General features: G+C 38.7%; 1 protein-coding gene across 1 annotated transcript in view; it reads left to right on the top strand.

The window, feature by feature from the left end:
* LOC103915170 (chromosome unknown open reading frame, human C11orf30) overlaps positions 1–21,438 on the top strand; it is a 40,086-nt gene that overhangs the window by 4,844 nt on the left and 13,804 nt on the right. The window contains 9 exon segments of the mRNA XM_009321939.1: positions 1,815–1,822; positions 1,825–1,983; positions 3,130–3,282; positions 6,692–6,951; positions 11,439–11,712; positions 13,734–14,045; positions 16,170–16,319; positions 17,856–18,029; positions 20,898–21,034. Of these exon segments, the coding sequence (XP_009320214.1) occupies positions 1,815–1,822; positions 1,825–1,983; positions 3,130–3,282; positions 6,692–6,951; positions 11,439–11,712; positions 13,734–14,045; positions 16,170–16,319; positions 17,856–18,029; positions 20,898–21,034 (1,627 nt within the window).

Raw genomic sequence — 21,438 nt, 5'->3', positions numbered from 1 at the left:
GATTAGTGGAAAACAGTGTATCAGCACAGAGGGGGGAAAAAAACGGTCAGAGTAAAAAAAAAAAAAATGCAGCAAGCTAACTGATGACATCAGTGTCCACTGTTCTCTGCTCGATGCGGCTGCTGTGCTGGCATCAGCTGGGCTGGTTCCTCCTGGCGTTTGCTTTCGCAAGCTCCACGTGATTTTGAGCGGTGGAGAGGAGCAAGAGGACACGTGCTTATGTATCTTTGATAGTTGCTGAACAGTCTTACTATTAAGAGCTGGATTGTAAGTGTGTGTATTTTTCTTTCTTTTTCTGTGTTGTAACCATTGATTTTTTTGACCCCTGTAGCTTAGGTGTTATGGGGAGGAAAAAAAGGAAATCGTACAAATAGCAAACCACTTGGAGTTAGCAATTGTCTGGTCCGAGACTCGCCAAAATCGGCATACTGTTTTAGTGCTGCAGAAGGACATTTAACATTTTCGTGTTTTAATGTTCAAGTTTAAAGAGTTAGAAATAGGCTGTTTACCAAACAAAAACCACCAAGTTCCTTACGCTTCTTTAAAGAAGGGGGAAAAAATAATGGGAGATAAGCGTTTAATTGTCAAGTCAGGATTCTTTTCTTGAATCAAGTTTCTTTTTCAAGCAGTAGTTCTGTTTTTAGCATTTTACAGAACAAGCATAAAGTTTGTCCTGAGGTATTGCACTTCAAACGGATGAGATACTGTAATCCAGACAAGGTGCAATTGTGAAGTGCTGCATCTCTTTTTTTTTTTTTTTTTTCCTGTGGTAATTCTTTCTAAGTGATGGTTGGTGATATGGTATTTGACTTAAATAATTCTCTAACTCATTAGGAAAGCCGACGTTGCTAGCTTTGCTGTATGCAACATTTGCAGTCTTATTTCTGATTTTAAAAATGTATTTTTAGCTCACTGATGTAGCTCTGCTTTTACTATATGAATATATATGAAGAACGCTGAAGCGTATCAGGATTTAACAACAGAGCAGATCCTCTGCATTTTACAAACTAATTTGTGGTAGCTTTTGCTGCAACTTGCTTGCAATAGTTCACGTGTGAAGTTGTTTTTCAGAATATATTAATACATGAAATGGGTTGATTTGCTTAAGAACGTTAACAGCGTTGAAAAATAATTTGCCTTTTTGGTTTTGCTGATTTGACAAATGACTCATGTAAAACAGTCATAAACAAACAATTCTCCATCTAGATAAGAACAGCATTTTTTGGAAACATTCTAGTTTGTGTGTACTAAGGTTAAGAGAAAACGAGAGCAGCAGGCTGGTTTCTGTTGAGGAAGATTCACAGGGTGTACTTAAATCATTTAATGATCTGTTACCTTGTTTGGGATTACTTTAATAAATTGGAGACAGCTTTCTGTTCAGGGAGAGCAAGATTTGCATTAGAAGCCAAGGGTTTTTCCCTGCAACATAATAAATTTCATTAGTCTAATGAAGTCTATTGGATGTCTAGGTATTTTTGTCATCCAGAAGTAGAGTGTGTACTGACTCTACCTGAATAGTAGCTAATCTAACATGGAAGTTTTGAACATGACATCCACAGACCTCTGGCCCATTAAGGGCTCTGTAAAACAAAACAGTAAAAGAAGCAGCAACTCTTAAATTTTCTACGGGAGGATTTCTACATCAGCTGGGAAAAATGTAAGGGCTTTCACGAAATGAAGAAAGTTGAAGACTATTGCTCTAGTATGTCTTTAGAAACTTTAGACTTCCACTGTTGAAAAAAGGCACTTAAATGAGAGTACTGAGTATTTTGGAAACTCGGCAGAATACTTACAGAACGTGCATTTCTGTTTAGTATGTCTGGACGTCTTCCGAATGGTCTATAGAAGGTCGTCGACTGGTGCCGCTGATGCCACGGCTTGTTCCACAAACAGCGTTTACTGTTACCGCTAATGCTGTTGCCAATGCAGCTGTTCAGCACAACGCATCTCTTCCAGTTCCTGCAGAAACTGGAAACAAAGAAGGTGAGAGAAAGCTGGGATTCTACTGCAGTCTACGGGAATATAAAGATTATGTCGCAGTATAAGTTGTTATCTTAGATTTTAAGTGTTAGATTTTTTTTTAAAATCTGAATCATTTTTATTGCACAGTAGTCATAGAAATATGAAAAAAATCTTTTTTTTTTTTAAAAAGATGCCTTTGCAGCATCCGCAGCATAAATCTGACAGCTTTGTGTTAGTGAGCACACTAGCAATTGAAATAAAAAAAAACCAAATTGCCAGGAAATGAGGAGGAAATTCACTGGTTAACTCATTAAGCTCTATAGACTATAAAAACTTGGACTGATGGCTTAGGATTTTGTAAAGTTCTGTAAGTGATGAAGGATGTTTCAGAACACTTTGTTGTAGGAATGTGAGTAGGTTTTGGTGAAAGTCAAGAAAATTTTGTTGGTGGTTTGTTTTTTTTTTTTTAAGCTTCAGATGAAACATACCAAGTTAACAAGTTAAAAGATTGCTTTCTGCTTTTCCTATGCCTTTTAAATAATGCTAGTACACGTTCCATCTGACTTGGCTGAATAGGCTCGAATTATGCTTCATGCAACTAGAGAATGTGTAACACTTCTTGAAATAGGCTGTTTTGTCCTGTTTCTGTGAGAAATACTGGATCGTTGTACTGTTCCTTAGAAGCAACAGTTTAAAAAAGCTGATTAGCAAAATCAGTTGTTCATTACTGACGGAATATTTTGGTTTCTTCAACTGATGTATTGTTGAGGAGAGGCACTAGCTATTTTTTATCAGTTACCAGTCTAGATATGGTCATTTACAGAAAAGTAAAAAGATCAAAATATTGAATTAATGCTAAAATGAAAAATAACAAATTGTAAAGTAAAACATCAGATTAAGACAAATACAAAAATTAAATCGGCAGCACAGATTTCTGGGGATGGGAGGAGGGGAGGTTAGATTTCTTGTGTTGTTTTTCAAGGCCATTAATTCCATGGCCATGCTTAGGTCAAACTGGGGAGTATTCAACAGTAACAGGATTGCAGAGGCAAAGATGTGGATAATGACCCAATAAGTCTTTGGCTTCCATTTCAATTGTTAAAATAGTGATAGAATAATGGGATTCTGCACTTCAGTTATATGGAAGGTGTCTTTTCTCCTCTTCAGTGGTGGTTTGCTATTCCTACACAAGTACCACTTCAACCCCAACATCTACCCCTGTTCCAAGTGGCAGTGTAGCAACAGTGAAGTCCCCCAGACCTGCCAGTCCAGCCTCCAATGTAGTCGTCTTGCCAAGTGGAAGTACTGTTTACGTCAAAAGTAAGTGATATTAGCAACTGGTTAACAAAAGGGAAAGAAAGGGACAGTCTTGTGGCTGAAGCATGGACTGAGTTAAACACTCTGACCTTGGGCAAGCCATTTAATGCCTTTATGCCTTCGTTTAGTCTAAAGAATGAATTTATTGCTTCCCTTTTTCAGAGAAATTGTTTTCAGGATAAATCCACTCACTGTAAAGTGCTGCAGGGAGCAGTAATGGCAAGGACAACAAGAGTGAAAAGTATTTTGAAAACAAAATATAGGAATTGCTGTATATCAGTGGATTTCTAATCCAGCCTGTTGAGAACTTGTCTTTAAGGTGGCTCTGCTGGTTGCTTCTGCAGAGGACTTCCCTCTTCCTTCTGCTTAAATAATGCGTAGTGGTCACTTATTTGAGTTAGAAAAGGTCCCGCCTTTCCACTTTCACAGTTGACCTAGACTTTTTTAGAATACAGTAGTTTGGCAAGCATTTATAGGCTTACATTAACTATGTCTGGCCATTTTGTGATTTATTTGGAAGTGCATCTTAGTGAGGCTTGCATTCCTGGGCAACTGTGAAAACTCCGTACGAAATCCCACCAGATACCCATCTTCGTGTATTTAAATTTGGAAATCCAGGGCATAATGCCTGGAAACAGTCTTTTTTCTTGTCCTCCTCTCCTTCTTTCTTTGGCTAATAAATCAGCTAGTTCTAAAAGCAGAATACGTCCTCATATATATGCCCAGCTCATCAAAGGTAGTTTTATTTAACTAATAATTAAAAATGTTTCCTTCTGTCTTTATTTGGTGTCTGTCAAAATGCAGGTGACAAAGATTAATGGTGAAGTTAAGTGCTATTTTTATGCTTGCTGTGGATACCTTTACTATTTTAAAAATTATTTTAATCTTTATGCTATATGTGCATTTGTTTAAACTTCTAGCTAGTCAGAAATGTCACATTATACATAATGTTACCTGCAAACCACCATCTTTAATGGCTATGTCAACCCACGGAACCCATTACATTAAGATTTTTCATTTTTCTGATTTAATGCACTAATCACTCAGCTTTAATTTAAAGATTCAGGGGAAAATGTTCTTAACCTCTTAAAAATTTAATTTGGGCCTCTGTTGAATTATTACATGGTAATGAGTATAAAACCAGTCTAGACACACAATAGAGGGATGAAACGTTCTCATTTTTATTCTGTCCATCCCTAGATTTCTTTTTTTTTTCCCTACTTCGCGTGCTTCATTTTGTTCTTTGTGGTTTTTCTTTTTTTTTTTTTTTTTAAGGAATCGTGTGTCTTTGAGAATGTGTTATATCAGTCACGTTAGTTTTAACAAACCTGCTTAAGAGGAAACTCGGGAGGCCTGAGTTATAGTCGTGACTTTGCCACTGATCTGTTGTGTGACCTCATCCAAGTCACAGTCTGATTGAGCCATTAACCTCTCCGTGCCTCTGCTTCCTTGCTTGTCAAGTGTGAGTTAGTCGAGCTGCATTACCTTTTAGCTAAATGCTTGTGGAAAACTTTGTGCAAATGCAGTTTCTAACATGAAATTATAGGAATAACGTTCTTGCAGAACCCCAGTGGTGAAAACAGGAGATGAAGTGAGCTGTGCTTAATATAAAGTGTTTGGTGGGTTGTTGTTTTTTTGTGGATGAGGACCACAAACAAATAGCTTTCTCTTCAGCATTTCTCGGTGACCCACCAAAAATAACATCTGTGTCCTAGCATCCTAGCTGCATGTGGATTTTTGATTCAGATGGATTCTGAGGTTCTGAAATTCCTTCACATTTTCAATGTAATTAGTGACCTCACAGTTACAAGTTTATGTAGTGCACTCGCAATAATGCTTAAAAGCCTGTTCATAGTAGACCTTAAAGTCTTGTAACCAAATCTCTGCTTTATAGATGGAGATCACCGCTAGGCTTGTTCAGGGCCATAAAGTAAATTGTTGCTTAAAGCTTTGAAATCCGGACTCAGAGATCCACGCTTCATCTATACTGCTACAGCCAGCTAAAACTATTTTTTGGAGTTCAAAGCAAACTTAAAATAGAGCCTTTGCTTCTCTTCTCTAGTTCAGTTTCCCATCTTTGTGTGGATACAACTGTCAGCCTTCTGAAGCGTACCTGCAAATGAGTTGGTACTCATACGAGGAGAGAATCCCATTTTTTTTCAGAAATCACTTGCTGTGCTACTGGGCACTTTCTTGTCCATGTTAATTCCTGCATCTTCACTTTTCGAATGCCAGAATATTTAGTTATTTTAATTAGAGATTGACTGTAATTAGATCTTGACCCTAATTAGAGATTGACTGCCAACCAAGTTTGCTTGGGTTACAAGCGAGACTGGTTTTTGCCGCGACAGCATTTTCGTCTTCAAGCCCCAGGCATATGGAACAAGATCTTCAGTCTTGTTCTGCATAGGGGGGATTGCGTCTTTTCAGCTTATCTCTGTTTTTTAAGATTGTTTAACGCTGGCTAATTTGGTAAACATAAATGCTACCCGACAGCTGTAAGATTTTCAGGGTAATTAAACTGTGTCTTTCTGTAACGTATACCAGTTTATGAACCTTTTGCCTATTTAGGAGAGTTTCACATGGATTTAAGATCCATTGATCACACTGCAGAAAGGGCTATCCGTTGCTCAGCTGAATATTGCGGCATACTTTTTTTTTTCCTACATGTGCAGTAGATGATTGTGAGGGAGAATGAACACATTTGAGGCTGGATTTCTGTTGTTTTTCATGATTGTGTGTTAGGTGCCGGTTTATATCTGTTGCACAGAACGCACCAAACAAGGCAGAAGCTGATAAAGTGATGTTTGACCTTCATAGTTAAAGTCTGTCTTAAAAAAAAAAAAAAAAGGATCTCAAGACGATGTGTTGAGGTGAAAGGGAGGAGGGTACTGTAATTTATCATTACAGTGGTATGAAAGTAGGTACAAAGGTTGAAATCGGAGAAGACTGCAGGAGGATAAACTTCGATAGTCCAGTTGTAAACAAAACCAGCAGCAACAGCAGCAGTGTACTGTAGAGTTTTAAACTGAAATGTGCATGACGTTATCCCAAACCTCTTGTGTGCGTAGTCTCATTAGTCAAACTTCTGGAGACAGAATGAAATCCCTGTACTGGCTCTTATGTTCTTTTAATCTCTTAAACTGAATGAAGTAACCCAGTAACTGAGTAGCTTGGGTTTTGTAGGGTTTGTTTCTTCGCTTTATGGCACTTTAAGTGTGGTCTATATCGAGGACTAAGACCATCTGTGGTGTGATACAGGTTAGTTGTGACCATAAGAAATAATTTATCCTCTATTTCTTTTCATCTTATTTGAAAGTGGGTATAACCTCAGGAAGTTTGAAGTGTTTTAGAAAGCATTGAGCGCTGCAAATGGGGAAAATATAATTTAGAAAAAGTACTTCTTTTCCAGGTGTCAGCTGCTCAGATGATGATGAAAAGCCCCGCAAAAGGCGGCGAACAAATTCTTCTAGTTCTTCCCCTGTTCTCCTGAAAGAAGTCCCGAAGGCAGTGACTCCTGTCACTAAAACTATCACAGTGCCTGTAAGTGGCAGCCCCAAGATGAGTAATATAATGCAGAGCATTGCCAACTCCTTACCACCACACATGTCGCCTGTGAAAATAACCTTCACTAAGCCCTCAACACAGACAACAAACACGACAACACAGAAGGTATGTGGGGGAAGCGCCAAATGTTACTTTATTCTGATTTTTTCAATGAATAAGATGTGATGTTTGACTCTTCCTTTCTATGAACTGTCTAGCTGGTTTTTAAGGATTGTGCTTGGGATAAGGTAATCCCTCTTTAAAACGAACAAAGAGAAAACCAGACTCTTGTATGAATTTAGTTCACCTGTGTGTGAAAGGACCTGGATTGACAGCCGTGGAGACTGAAGCCCTCTTTTTATCCACAGAACAGGTACAGCACAGGCAGCGGGAGTGCAAGCTTCCCCCAGACTGCCCCACCAATGTGCCTCAACCCTGACCTGAAGGGACCACTTCTAGGGATGAGAGGGGATTCAGTCTCCATGCTCATTCAATTCTTGGCCTCTCTGGTGAGACTGCCAACAAGGTTGCCAGTTAGTACCCTTTGTGGTGTTGGGTTTTGTGATATGGACACTAGTCCACTGAGAACTGGATCACATAGGCCACTGAACAGCCTTCAGATGGTAACAACTATTGGTCAAAGGTAATCTTTCTTATTTCTATTTTCCTTATTTATAATTATTCTTTGCAGTAGTAGAATTCCAGGAGAGGTGGCATGGGCTTTCCCTTGCCAAGCCTTTTGTTTAGAGACTAGTTTTTTGGGGTCTATACAGCTTATTCTTGGAGCTGATCGAGGTCTGGGGGGCTTTATTTTCCTTTCAGTACTAGTGTGCCATTTCTCATTCTACATTAACAGTGTTATAGTGATCAAAATCAGTTGCATTATTTCAGCTGAGTGTGCCCAGCTTTCACCAGAATGCAGTGTGTGGAAAAGGTTTTCCATGTTGAAATTTTGTATTGGAGTCAGATTTTTACATGCCTAATCTATGGCATGACTATTTTCCTGTGCTTTAGGAAGCATTTCAGATGTGTCTACTTTTTTGTCCTTAAGATTTAAAAGAAGATTAATGGCTCAGACCAAGTTAATTCTTGGTACGGTTATTAATTAAGGCAGACTTGGGGGGGTGGGGTGGTCTGTGGAATTAATTTGGCCTTGGTACTGAGAGACTGATGGTAGGCTGGCCACTAACAAGCATTTTTTTGTCCAACTGTGAGAGTTTGACTATTGAGCTCAAACCTTCACACGGTATTCGTTCTGTTAGTCGTCTTCATTGTTTTATGACTCTGTTTGGATTAGGAGAGTTCCCATGTCCCGATTTTTGGAAACTTTAAAACCAAGGAAGATTAACTGAAGTAATGTGCAATAAAGAACTTGCTTTATGGCCTTTTCCCACTTCAGAGCTCTTTGATGCTTTCATTTGATTCACCGTTCTTTAACAGTGTCCTTAATCAGATTTCGTCTCTGAATACGCGTATGGAAATTCGTGAGTGAGCACAAACCATCAAATAAAATGTCCTGCATTCAGTGCAGCAAATCCACAGCTAGGATAGGGCTTAACCTACCCATCCTGTTGCCCTTGTTGGGCTCATCTTTTGTGCAGGAAGAATTTTTGTGCCTTAAACGTCTGTAGTGTTGTATTAAGTATGAGTGTATCATGGTAGTTAAAGATGGAGTGTATTAAATCTCCAAAAGGAAGAGAATGGACTGTTGATAGGGTCTTCTCTGCAGTTGTGCCTCTACTTGTTCTGACATGGAAATTTTAGGGTTTGCTTTGCACAGTATTGTTTGACTCCTTACTAATCTGCAACGATAGGAAAATCATCGCTTGTTTCAGTAGGGAGCCATAGTAGCGTTTGTATCTGAACTTGTCACACTGCCCTCTTTTGTTGGATTTAGATATGCCAAAGTATGTAACTGGATCATTTTGGTGGGAGAAGTCCCTTTTAGTAGTTTTAAATTAAATGTCAGACTTGTTAGACTCAAATTGGAAAGGTACTATTTTAAACAAGTGCTGTTGGATATGAGTGAAATTGTTGGATATGAATGAAATTCTTCGTTTCTGCATGCCAGCTTTCTGAATTGTTTTGACGTTTTAGTGGGTTGGAGTAAGATTTGTCATAACAACTAATAATGTCACAGCTCCAGTTTCTGGTTTCTCTTACAGTGAAGTCCTCTGTCTAGGACACAGAAGGAATCTAGCTAGTGAAGCTTCTGGCAGTTAATACCATTATTTCTTCAGGGACTAGGTTTTGGTATCTCTCAAAATAGAGCTGACAGGACTAATTTCAGTGTATGTTAGGAATTAGTTTTTACCTTAACAATTAAAATCAACAACAAAAAAGCAACTAGCTTTTTTTTTTTTTAATCAGGCAGTCTTTCTGCTGTAAAAGATGTGATGCAGTTTTGGTACCCATGATGAGGTTACTTTGATCATATGTGAGAAAATAGTAACTCAAAAATATAATTGTTGTGATTTGAGCTTTAATACTTTTAAATTTTTACCCGAAAATTCTGTTTTCCGGATATACTTAATACATGAAGACCACTAAACTTTGTTCTGCTGTGTTAATTTTGAAAGAATAAAGAGACCCAAACCTGCTTAGTCACAGGACAGCAATCATTGTTGAACTATAATGCTTTACAAGCTTTTTTCCTTGCATGATTAAATAAAGTGCTATTAAGTGATAATCTTGGACTGATGGTTTTATCTCTCTCTTTGAATGAAGAACAATGGTGTTGAGGAGCTGTGATTATGCCCAAATTCATCCTACATTTCTGTACGTACTTAGTTGAGACGCTGAACTTGCCCTCTTGCACTGTGGATTCTGTAGGAAGCTTAAAGTGAATAGTCTGCCTTTTTTAACAGCAAGTTGTCCTTTGACTGTATTCGTAAATCAGTTATCCTAGGTGGAATGGAGCTGGCCCTAAAATTCAAACACTTGGGAAGTATTTCTAGTGTTAACTGACTATTTAAGAAACAGGATAAAACTCCAGAGGCATATCGTAGGATCTTTCCACCTGCAGGCCTTGTACCAGAATCAAGCTGTGTCGTGTTCAGCTCGTCTTGCATGGTCATAGCCTAAGAGCAATTTCAGAAGGGTGTTTTGATTAAATCAAGGTTAAGCAGAAGGCAAAAATAAGAGTGACGCAGAGAAAATGTTCTCCCTTAGGAATGCAATGAAGTGGTAGAGCAGCAGCTGTAGAAACCTTGTCCTTCAGGCATGGGTCAGTTGTGGTCAACCTGCTGTAGCTCATGGAGGTGTAAGGTTTTGGTTTTCCTCAGATCAAGATATTAAAGGCTGAGCTAAGTAACGGGGACCATAAAACTAAGCACTGGGGGGAAAGGAGAGGCAGAGGCAACCATGGTGGTGAAATTTGCTGCTTTTATTCCATCCATGTGGTTATCTCCTTTTTTAATTTTTTTTTTTTAACAAATTATAAACTCTTAATCTCTTATTGCTTGATCTGTCACTTAAGTCTATTTCTGGTGCCGTTACCATATTATTTCTTTTTTCTATCAGGCAAGGTTTCAATAGTCCTTGGGTAGTAGTGTAAGACTTGGTTTGAGCTGACCCAGGTTTTCTTTACTCCTTCTGTACCTTTTTTCCTATCTGCTTTTGTTACATCAAATCATTAATAGGTTTTAATTTCCAAAGTTTTAATAAATGAAATTTTTTGTTGGGACAATTGCGTTATTAAAACAATTCTCAATATTCTTGCATGGTAAACTGAAAATACGTTGTATTTCTGTGCTGTGTGTTTCTATTTTAACTGTGTGGTTGTAAGTACAAGGAGGTACCTATAAGCAGAATAAAAGGAATCTCTTTACATAAACAGTCCCCATATTCAATACTTAAGAAATGCTTAGTTTTCTAGGTCAGTTGCATAAGAACAAACCTCTTCCAATGTTGTAATGAATTCTGTGTTTTTCTATGTCAAATCAGATTCATGGTGTTGCAATTGTAACTTGCACTGGGGTAATGTTTATTGTCTTTAGACAAATGGTTTTCAGACAGATAGAAAGAATTTCTTGTTACTGAGAGCACTAATTAAAGCAGAAATTGTTTTAAACTTAAACCAGGTTTTTCACTGATGAAATATTGATTGTTTTACAGCCTTGTGGATCAAAAAAATATTTCCCATTACTGACTCAGCAACTGCTTGTTAATTGTTAAAGAGAAAAATAAAAAGCATCTATTCTCTCATTGCCATTTCTTGATGTACGTACAAGGTTTGGGAGAATGGTGTTTAAAACTTGAGTGAAATCCCTTCAGTTCCATTTAAAATGGGCTTCCTGGCCCATTTTAATGAAGCCAAGCAGTTCATTCCTGTCTGTTTGCCTTCAGACATGAGATAATTCTACTTTAATTAGATAGTAATTGTTTTCCTCAAAAAAAAAAAAAAAAAAAAAAAAAACACCCTGCTGATTTTAAGGAAATGTTTGTCACCACTTCTTCAGACTAATTGAAATGTTTTGTTGCCAGCAAATGTGAATGACACTCTTACGTGTATCCCTAAAACTAAATACACATAGATATATTACTGAAATTTTATGCTTTTAAATAAATGCAAAGAACAAATGAATTTCTTGTTGTTCTTTTTCTTCTTTCAGGTGATAATAGTAACCACCTCTCCAAGCTCAACTTTTGTACCCAACATCCTTTCAAAGTCCCACAACTATGCAGCAGTTACGAAACTTGTCCCAACATCAGTCATTGCCTCAACTACTCAAAAGCAGCCAGTGGTTATAACTGCTTCTCAGTCCTCTTTGGTCAGTAGCAGCAGCAGCAGTAGCTGTTCCACTCCCTCCTGTACCGCAAATACTATTGCTGTGACTGCTGTAGTATCATCAACACCGTCAGTGGTTATGTCAACAGTAGCACAAGGTATGGCAATAATGTTGTATTTATAAAAGCTCTTTCACTGATGAGTTGGACTTTGTTTTGAGAATAGCACAGGGGAGATGCACTTTATGTTTACAAATGACGAGTAGAGCACAGGAGAGGTGAAGGAGGTCTACTGATGAAACTAATCCAAGATATTCCACAAAAGTTCTTGTTGAACTCTTTCACTCTTTACTTCAACAATTAATGTGCACATCCTCTTTTTGAAGAGAATGTGATGAGACGGTGTGGCATAGCTTTTTATTTTGAAAAGATTTTACTTGCAGCATTAAAACACTATAGGCTCAAAATTATTGGCTTTAGGAACTCTGTCTGATGCATGGAAAATGGACGTTTCCAATATTTGAAGATGACTGCTTCTCTTAAAGCCTGATTTACAAAAACATAAAGTTAGCATCAAATAAATACAACTTACACTTGACATGCCTAGTCTTTAGAATATTTCTTGTGGTAACTAATCTTGATGACACTTCTGAAAAGTAGAGGAGTGTTTATACCTTTTTATCTGTGTATTTTAGCAGCATATCAGTTTTCAAGTCCTTAAACATTAAGATCTGAGTTGTCCTGGATTAAAATTCCTAGGTTTCTGATTTCTAATTCCAACCATGTATGCTAGCTCAGCTGATTCAACTCCACAGCCACTTCCTAACCATTTGGAAGGGAAGCTGTGGATGAATGAAAGGGCCTCAGTGACCAGCACTTGAAAAATACTCTGCTTGACGATGACAAGTATCAGATGGCAATTTTTCCTTGACCATATCTTCCGTTCTTGTTCCATTCCACAAAAAGTTGGGCAACCAAATCGAGGCCGAGGAGGTATTTTACCTTCCATATTGCTTCTGTTAATCAGATCCTGAAGATACTGATAGAGCAGAGTATCCTGAAGATACTACAGAGCAGAAGGGCTTACAGCAGAATTTCATATTGTTTGAACTGTGGATTTTTAGGTGGGTTTGATCATGGAAGAAGCTATAATTCTAAAATATATTAGGTGGAATATCTCTTAATATTTTTTTTTTCCCCCAAGATTATCAGTGTCACTGTAGATGATGTTGGTGAAACATTTTTTGTCATAAACTGATAATCATTCCAACTGTGAAGAAAGTTAAATTCAGAATGAAAACAGCTGACCAAGGAAATGGAGAAACTGTCTTAGATGATGCAGTGAGAAAAGGGTTGCTTATTTAGGTTGCCAGAATTGTAGCTTATGATGATTTCTATCATTATTGCTGCCATCTGTAAATGTAGAGAAATAAGAGAGGAGATTTTCCTTCTATTTTCCACTACAGCTGGGACGTGGTTAAAATCTGCCTTCATAAGACATGGACTTCATGTTTGTCTTTTTTGGTGCTTATGGATGTGCAGTTTAGAATTATAGATGAAGCCAAATTTTGCTGGTAGTGTTGTGACAACTATGTAAGGGAATGACCGAAATAAGAATTAAGATTTATTTGGGAACTTTGTCTTTCCATCTTACTGCAAACTTGTTTTAATCACTTTATTACTTGTAAGATCACCTAACCTATCAGCACAAAACATGTGTGTTCCACAGTTTTCTAAATTACATGCCATTACTTGATTCATTCTTCTAAAATAACGTTGCGCTAACAGGTACTCCCTTCTAATGTTGATGGGTTTGATATTTATCATCCTCATGCCCTAACTTTGTAGTCGTGATTTTCACTATAAATATTTTGCTTTCTTGAAGCTTTAAGCTCAGGCTTTGAAAATATTTGTGAATTATTTGTACTACAAAAGGTGCAGGACATAGACTGGGATTGTGGTCTTTCCATTAGCTGCTGTTCTGCTGCCGCACTGAAAAACTGTATAAAGCTCCCTTGCCTCTGAACAGAGTGCTTCTGCTATGTGGGAGCTTTTTTACGCATGTATATCTATGCATCTTTTGGTAGTAAAGACAGTTTAAATGCAAAAGCATTTAAGAAATTGTAGTATTTTTCTTTTGTGCTGCACTGTTCAGTCTTAAACCATTTACTTTTTCACAGGTGTCTCTACATCGGCAATTAAAGTTGCTTCTACCAGACTACCTTCCCCCAAAGGTTTGGTTGGGAATCCGACTCAGATCTTAGCACAGTTTCCCAAACAGCATCAGCAGTCCCCCAAACAGCAGCTGCACCAAATAGCACAGGCCCAACAACAGCAGCAGCAGCAGCAGCAACAACAACAGCAGCAGCAACAACAGCAGCAGCAGCAGCAGCAGCAACAGCTGGCGCAGTCTTCTGTAGCTCAACAGCAGCCACAGCAATCTCAGTTGCCACCTGGCATCAAGCCCACCATTCAGATCAAACAGGAATCAGGTAGTTGGAGTTAATCTTTGGTCATATTGCTGGTTGGTGAGGTCTAACCACAACTCAAGAAAGTAGGGCAGAATTCTGTCCCACAACGTGCATGGGGAGCTATTATTAAGGCATAATTACTTGAGTACACGATTTGGCATTAAACCTGGATATAAGTAGACAGTGAAGGATGTCTTAATGTTTTCAGCGAACAGTAATTGAAGAATTTGGTTCTGTCGCTGCTCTTGTTTGGTTCAGGTATACAGACCATGCTTTAGGAATAATGTTTTATCTTTAGAGATTGAAAGGTATGTAAATATCTTCAAAAGTAACATGATTGGCAACCTGGAAGACACCAGTTTTCTGAAGGTCCAAGAGCTGTTCAACTGTATCAACTGGAAAAAGAAGTTAATCCGTGTTTTAATTCTTTTCTTGGGTCCAGAAATCAACCTACTTTTGAGGTACTTGTCAAAACAAATACAATTAGATCTGAGACTGGAAGTTGGACTGGATTCTTTTTGTAACATTGATTCATTCAGTTGACTTTGGGCAAGTCGTGTAATCTTTCTGTGTCGGCTTTACTCTGCTGTAGAATACAGTTCTCATCTCCATAAGATGTAGTAAGAAGTAACGCTTGTAAAGTTACCTAATTCTAAAGGAAGAAGTGCTATAAAAGTGCAAAGTATTTTTATGTCCATATTTTACATTAATCATGCCAGTAAAGTTATTATTTTATATTCACACTATTTAGATCAAAGAATTAAAATACACCATAGAATGAAAAAATAAACAGCCCTACTCCTGTCCTTTGATAAACTTCCTTTTGGGTTATAGGACTATTGCCTAAGAAAAAATATCCACTGATGAAGACCGATAAGAGGCCTCCATCCTCCAGTCACTGAACAATATTTGATCAATAAGAGCTCCACTCCTTGCATTCTACCATGGGTTTAGGCTCAACGTTCTTTTTAGTTAAAGTTTCTTTGGAAATACCATCTGATACCTATTCGTTCTGGAAGATGTGAAGCAATTTTCACAGAGACTTTGCTTTTTATACAGTTTTGTGTCTGTATGATGCAAAGGCTTCAAGTTCTCTTTCCTAACTTCATTATTTAAGTTTGGAGCTTACTCGCTCCATACTGCTTTTATAGTCAACATAGAAAGAAGAAAACATCTCTGAAGGATGTTTCATGTCCTGAGGGGACAAAATTGTTCACCTAGAAATATTTGTATACAAATGTAAGTGCCTACATTTAGATGGGATTAATTCAGGCTGGGTGTTTCATGGCATTTGACCAACACAATGCAATGCATTTACCTCGTCATGGAACGGAACGTAAGATGCAAGTGTCCTGGATATGCTTTTGAACAGATGACATGAATCTCCTGGTTTGCAACTGAGAGGTGGATCTCACAGAGGTCCTATTCCACTACACAAATCGAGAGAGAGGGAGCAGAATCCTTGCTGGACTAAGGTGTCCTCATCCTTTGTTCTTGCTGACTCTACTCAGAGCTTGCTTCAGCCCAGTTCCTCTGTGGCTTCAAGATAACCAATAAATCAAGAGGAGAGAGAGCAGTTTACTTAAAGCGACGTTCCCTAGCCAGTGTCGCAGTTGCTTCCTTACACCCACTAATACTCTTTGTGTAGAAAGCTTTTTTTAATTTATTCAGAGGAATGAAATCCAACTAGGCTAATTAAGACACATTAGAATTTACAGACTAAGTTGATGAAGAACTATGTCACTTTTAGGTGGTTTGTGAACCAATTCAGTATTGGTTGTAACCTCTTGGTTCCTGGGAAACGTTCTATTTTTTGAATCATGGACCAGAAAAGGTTAAAAATCACTACAACAAATCAAGGATGGAATGGAATCCCATGCCTCAATGGGAGTGGCTAGGAACTGAAACAGGCACATGAAAGGCAAAGTTGATGACTGTCCTGTTATTTGCAAAACAGAAAAAAAAAAAAAAAGAAGCAAAAAAAACCAACCCAAACAAAAAAAATTCTTTTCAGGATCAAGAGTACATGGGCTCAGAATAGAAGCCTTGTGAGGCTACTTGCCCACTAGGACTTGGTCTGAGAAAGCATTTCAGAAAGTAACTTTTCGTGCCTGTATTTTAACAGTGACCTTTCTCCTTTCCTAGGTGTTAAAATAATCACTCAACAGGTGCAGCCCAGTAAAATCCTTCCCAAACCAGTTACAGCGACCTTGCCCAGCAGTAGCAATTCACCTATTATGGTGGTTAGCAGTAATGGGACTATCATGACAACTAAACTGGTCACTACTCCCACTGGTAAGTTATGGCTCTGAGAAGGGAAGGGAGGGTAAACCCAGACGTACAGGTGATCAAACATGGTTTATTAGGGTAAAAAAGGCACTTCTCTCTTGTGAACAGTGCGCGCAACAGCACGTTCACAATCCTGTTGATATTTATTCTAGATTAGGATTTTTGCACTGAGTGCTCTTTTATTCTTCTTACGATCTTTTTGAATTGGTACACAAACATATGATCGTTCCTTCCCCACTGGGTTTATTTTAAAGGAAGTTTTCTTGCAGCTTATACTGATACTTTGCACTTCTGTAGCACCTTATATTAGGCGATTTACATGAATTAAACTTCTTGGGCACCTCAAGCAGATAGGTCAGCATCATTCCTATTTTACATATATGGACTTCAAAAGGCAGGTGACTTGCTCATAGTCCTGCAGTGAATTTATAAAAAGGCCAGTAAATTGAATTTTTAAACTCCCAGTGTTTTTCTGGGGATCAAATTGTATTTGTGTTTTCTTATTGGTTAAAGATCAGAAATAATGCAGACTGTTCAGATTGTAAACTTGTATGAGGAAAACTTGAAAGGCAGCTTTATCCTAGTTTTCAGAAAACTAACTTCCTGAATTTTTAGCATGGGTTGGGAATATTAGCATAAACTAATGGTTAGTATTCTTTTTTTAACTTTTGAAGTACTTCCAAAAACATTCTTAAGTACATAAAAAATCTAGGCAGTTTTGCAGTTCATTTAATTGGTAAAACCTGTATTGTGCTCTCTTGGATTTGAACACGTGGCTTTCTTATAACAAACTGTTTTGCTCTGTGATCTTTAATTAAGGTCTGTAGTGCACTATCTGCAGCAGTACGAGCAGAATGGAATTGCAATGTTCGTGTAGCTGTTGACTCTTATTATTTTGAGCAAGTTTCTTTTGTGGACTCAGTTCTGTTTCCGTTCTGAGAAGGAGTAGGTCTGAAAAAAACAGCATTTATACCGTGTCAGGAGGTTTCTTTTGTACTGCTAAATGCTAAATTTTGCACTGCTGAATCCATAAAATTGCATTATCATTGTAAATTATATTTTTCTCTTACAGTGATATTTAGACCAGTCATTGGTGGTGTTCTTTATAAACAATTTATCATATAGGAGAAGTGAGAGTATAGGTGTCTTTCGAGAGAGGAAGGGATCACTTCTGGTAGCGTCATCTGATGCCTAACTCTTGGGCATCTAAGGGAGCAAGTGGCAAACATACAGGCAGAATCTAAACACCTATGGAAAATCAAAATCTTAGGCACAAGGACGTGAATTAAAATATGGCAGTCAGAACATTTGGTAAAATACTTCAGAAGGCTCTTACATTAAAGCTGGTATATACTTGAATATTGCTCTGTGGGTTTAAAAAGTACTAGGAGAATTGTAAAGGGTGGTAATAAATTGCAGTGTGGGGTCTCTTTGAATAAAATCTAATGCTTTTTTTTTTCCTTAAACTAACTTATTTTTCCACAAATGCTAGTAGAGGATCATGTTCTAACAGTGAACTTTCTTGTTCTCTCTTTAAAACAGGAACTCAAGCAACATATACGCGGCCAACGGTTAGCCCCTCTATAGGGGCTCGGATGGCTGGAACTCCAGGGGCTGCTACTTACGTGAAAACTACAAGCGGTAGCATCATTACTGTAGTACCAAAATCACTGGCTACGCTGGGAGGGAAGATTATCAGCAGTAATATTGTTTCTGGTAGGCGTATGAGTACTTTGATATTAAGACTTCTTTCAAAAGTAACTTTAGACTTGCTCTTTAGACTTGCTTGTTCAGGGCTCTTCTGTGGGTTACGTGCTCAAATAATTATTAGGACCTTTATTGGAGAAGTTGTTAATTCAGAAGAAAAATAGCTGAGGATGAAGAAGAAAATAAGGGGTAGAAGTTATGGAGGTAAAGCGTTCTTAAGGATTGCAGTAGTTCTTGTGTTTAAGAAGGAAACATCTAATGTGAGGGAAGCTTGTGAGGAAAAGAGAAATGTGGGGGAGGAGAACTACTATATTGTCCTCTGTTAGAGGGCAGAAAGATCAGAAGACTCTATTAGCCCCAATTTAAAGCATTTTATAATTGGGATGCTGCCCTTTTCTATTCCACTGCATGTCCAAAGAACCAGAATAAAAACGAACTGTATATGTTAAATTTGGCTATGCAGTCTTGTCGTGGTTTAGCCTCAGCCAGCAACTAAGCACCACTCAGCCGCTTGTTCATTACCCCCCCCCGGTGGGATGGGGGAGAGAATCGGAAGGGTAAAAGTGAGAAACCTCGTGGGTTGAGATGAAGACAGTTTAATAGGTAAAGCAAAAGCCGTGCACGCAAGCAAAGCAAAACAAGGAATTCATTCACCACTTCCCATCGTCTGGCAGGTGTTCAGCCATCTCCAGGAAAGCAGGGCTCCATCATGTGTAATGGTGACTTGGGAAGACAAACACCATTGCTCTGAACGTCCCCCCCTTCCTCCTTCTTCCCCAGCTTTATATGCTGAGCATGACGTCACATGGTGTGGGATATCCCTTGGGTCAGTTGGGGTCAGCTGTCCTGGCTGTGTCCCCTCCCAACTCCTTGTGCACCCCCAGCCTGCTCGCTGGTGGGGTGGGGTGAGGAGCAGAAAAGGCCTTGACTGTGTGTGAGCACTGCTCAGCAATAACCAAAACATCCCTGTGTTATCAACACTGCTTCCAGCACAAATCCAAAACACAGCCCTGTACCAGCTACTGTGAAGAAAATTAACTCTACCCCAGCCAAAACCAGCACAAGTCACCACCTTACCTTGTTCTTCTTTTATCAGCGTCAGCCTGGCTTTCCATTACCCCGTGTTCTAACTCGAAGTTTTTCCTCCCAGCCTCACGCAGACCCTGCTGCTTATCTTTCTTAGTCTGCTGACCAGCCTTGACGCTCTCTGCCAATATAGCCTCTAAACATAGGGTCTCTTTAGGACCAGGACCGAGCACACTCACACCAGTCACAATTTCTTAATACCTGTTTTGAACTTTAATAGCGCTAATGCAGAGAAGGTCTGCTGCGTTTCCTAGGTAGGTGCACGTGTACAGCAAGATCTGCTGGGTCTGTTCATCCTGTCTAGTAATATCTTGACATTAGTCCGAGGTCCCATTGTTGGTGCTTAGCGTGGCACCAGCCAGCTCTTGTCACTGGAAGGTGCTGCGCAGACTATCCAGTAAACCTGTCTGGGGTGTAGTCTGGTAGAGGTACCTCAGTTTTTCAGATTCTGATTTCTACAAAATGATATTTAGGGCAGATACAGTAGCTTCTTTGGGAACAAGTAACTTTTTTAGCCTGTTGTGGGTATGATGAGTTGTTAAGAAGATTTCTAGATCTACTAGCGAGTTTATATGCAAATGCAAGTATTATTTTCCTTAGCACCAGCTAATGCAGGGAAACCCTTGGCTGGTCCTGATAAGGATAATACCGATTGTCCTGAAACAACGCAAGTTTGGAATGGATGCCTGCTTTTTTTGTTGCTGTTTCGTGGAGGGGTTGGGGTTTTGGGGGTGTGTTTTTTTTGCTGAGAGCGCAGTCTTTAGATGCCTCTGAAGTCACTAGAATTAAGTAAATCATGATCTTGTCTCAGCATGTCTTCCCTTTCCCAGAATTGGTAGAATTATTAATCTGAAATATGTAGTGGAGTATCTACAGGCATGACTAATGGGTAGAAGGTAGTGAGGGGAATCCTTAGGTTTGCAGCTCTGCTGTGACTGAGTGAAACTTTCTTCAGGGAGAAGGTGGAAGGTGTTGATAAAAAGCTGAGAAATGAAATGGCAGTCTGATAACAGTGATGACTTACATATCAGCATATGTACTCTTGTAGTCTGTGGAGGGCTGACCAGAATTACCTGTCACTGCAGGTAAATAAAAACCTGATACAGGGAATGGAACTAATTAAATACTGGGAGAGGAACAGAAATAGCCAACACAGCTCTTCAAAAAAAGGAAAAAAAAACCAAAACAACCCACACTTCTAAACTCAACTTTTAAGAACTGATTGTAAAACAATAGCATATTTTTCTCTTTTCCTTCTTTCAATCCACTACTCATCACTTGTATTGCAACAGTTCAGTGCCAGAAAGAGCTGGTATTTCTCTTGACTGGAGATACATTCGTGGTACGTAGATTCTTCTACAGAGGTTATCTGTAGAAGAATATTTGTCTGTGCAAGTAGGACCTTGAGTTGAGTATTAGTGGTGTCCTTATCCCCCCATAATTCTAGCCTTTGAAAAGTTAGACATGTAGCCTGAGAAAGCTGTATTAGTCTGCTCCATAATTTGTGAGAAGGGGCTGACTGTCCTAATACAGAATAAATTACTCTGTTCTGGGCATGCCTGTTTTTACTGTAGGTGAAAGATTTGTAGAGTGGGCATCTAATCTTTATATGTTGAGTTGGGTGACATAAGTTCCCATTCCAGATGCTGCCTTTTTTTTTTTTTTGCTTTTTTGTTGTGCTGTCAGATTTAAATGCGATGATTCCTATATAGCTCACTAACTTCTACAGTGGAAGAAAATGTACATGCGATAAACTGCACATTATTTTTTTTTTTCCCCACAAAAATTTAGGAACTACAACCAAAATCACTACAATTCCAATGACATCCAAACCCAATGTGATTGTTGTGCAAAAGACTACTGGAAAAGGAACTACAATTCAAGGGCTTCCAGGCAAAAATGTTGTCACAACGCTGTTGAATGCTGGGGTAAGTAAGAGTTTCAAGTCTCAAATCGATTGTCAAGTGACAGGCTGTGTGGCGGCTGCTGCGTTCGTTCTGCTGAAGTCCGTATTAAAAGCAAACTGTGCATGAGCTCCTTAACAGATACAGCATGCCTTAATGTCAGGGATGTTTGAAAAGCAAGTATGTTTTGCAGGATATGAAAGATGCTTAAAACAAGCTGGGAATGTTCTCAAAGGAAATAAAAGCTTTTGAGCTTGCCTTTTTTCCCATGGTTAATGATTTTGTAATCCTGAAGGGATTAAGTAGAAGAAAATTACTAGAATCTTGCCCTGTTTGTGCTCTAGTGAGAGCTGCGGTCCTGTGTTATAAACTTGCATCTCCAACTGTTTATCTTTTGGATGTAAAGGGCAGAAATAAACTCTCCCTTC

The sequence above is a fragment of the Pygoscelis adeliae genome, unplaced genomic scaffold (assembly GCF_000699105.1).
Source record: "Pygoscelis adeliae isolate BGI_AS28 unplaced genomic scaffold, ASM69910v1 Scaffold263, whole genome shotgun sequence".
NCBI lineage: Eukaryota > Metazoa > Chordata > Aves > Sphenisciformes > Spheniscidae > Pygoscelis > Pygoscelis adeliae.
The sequence above is the reverse complement of the archived record's forward strand: the minus strand, read 5'-3'. Positions and strand labels throughout refer to the sequence as shown.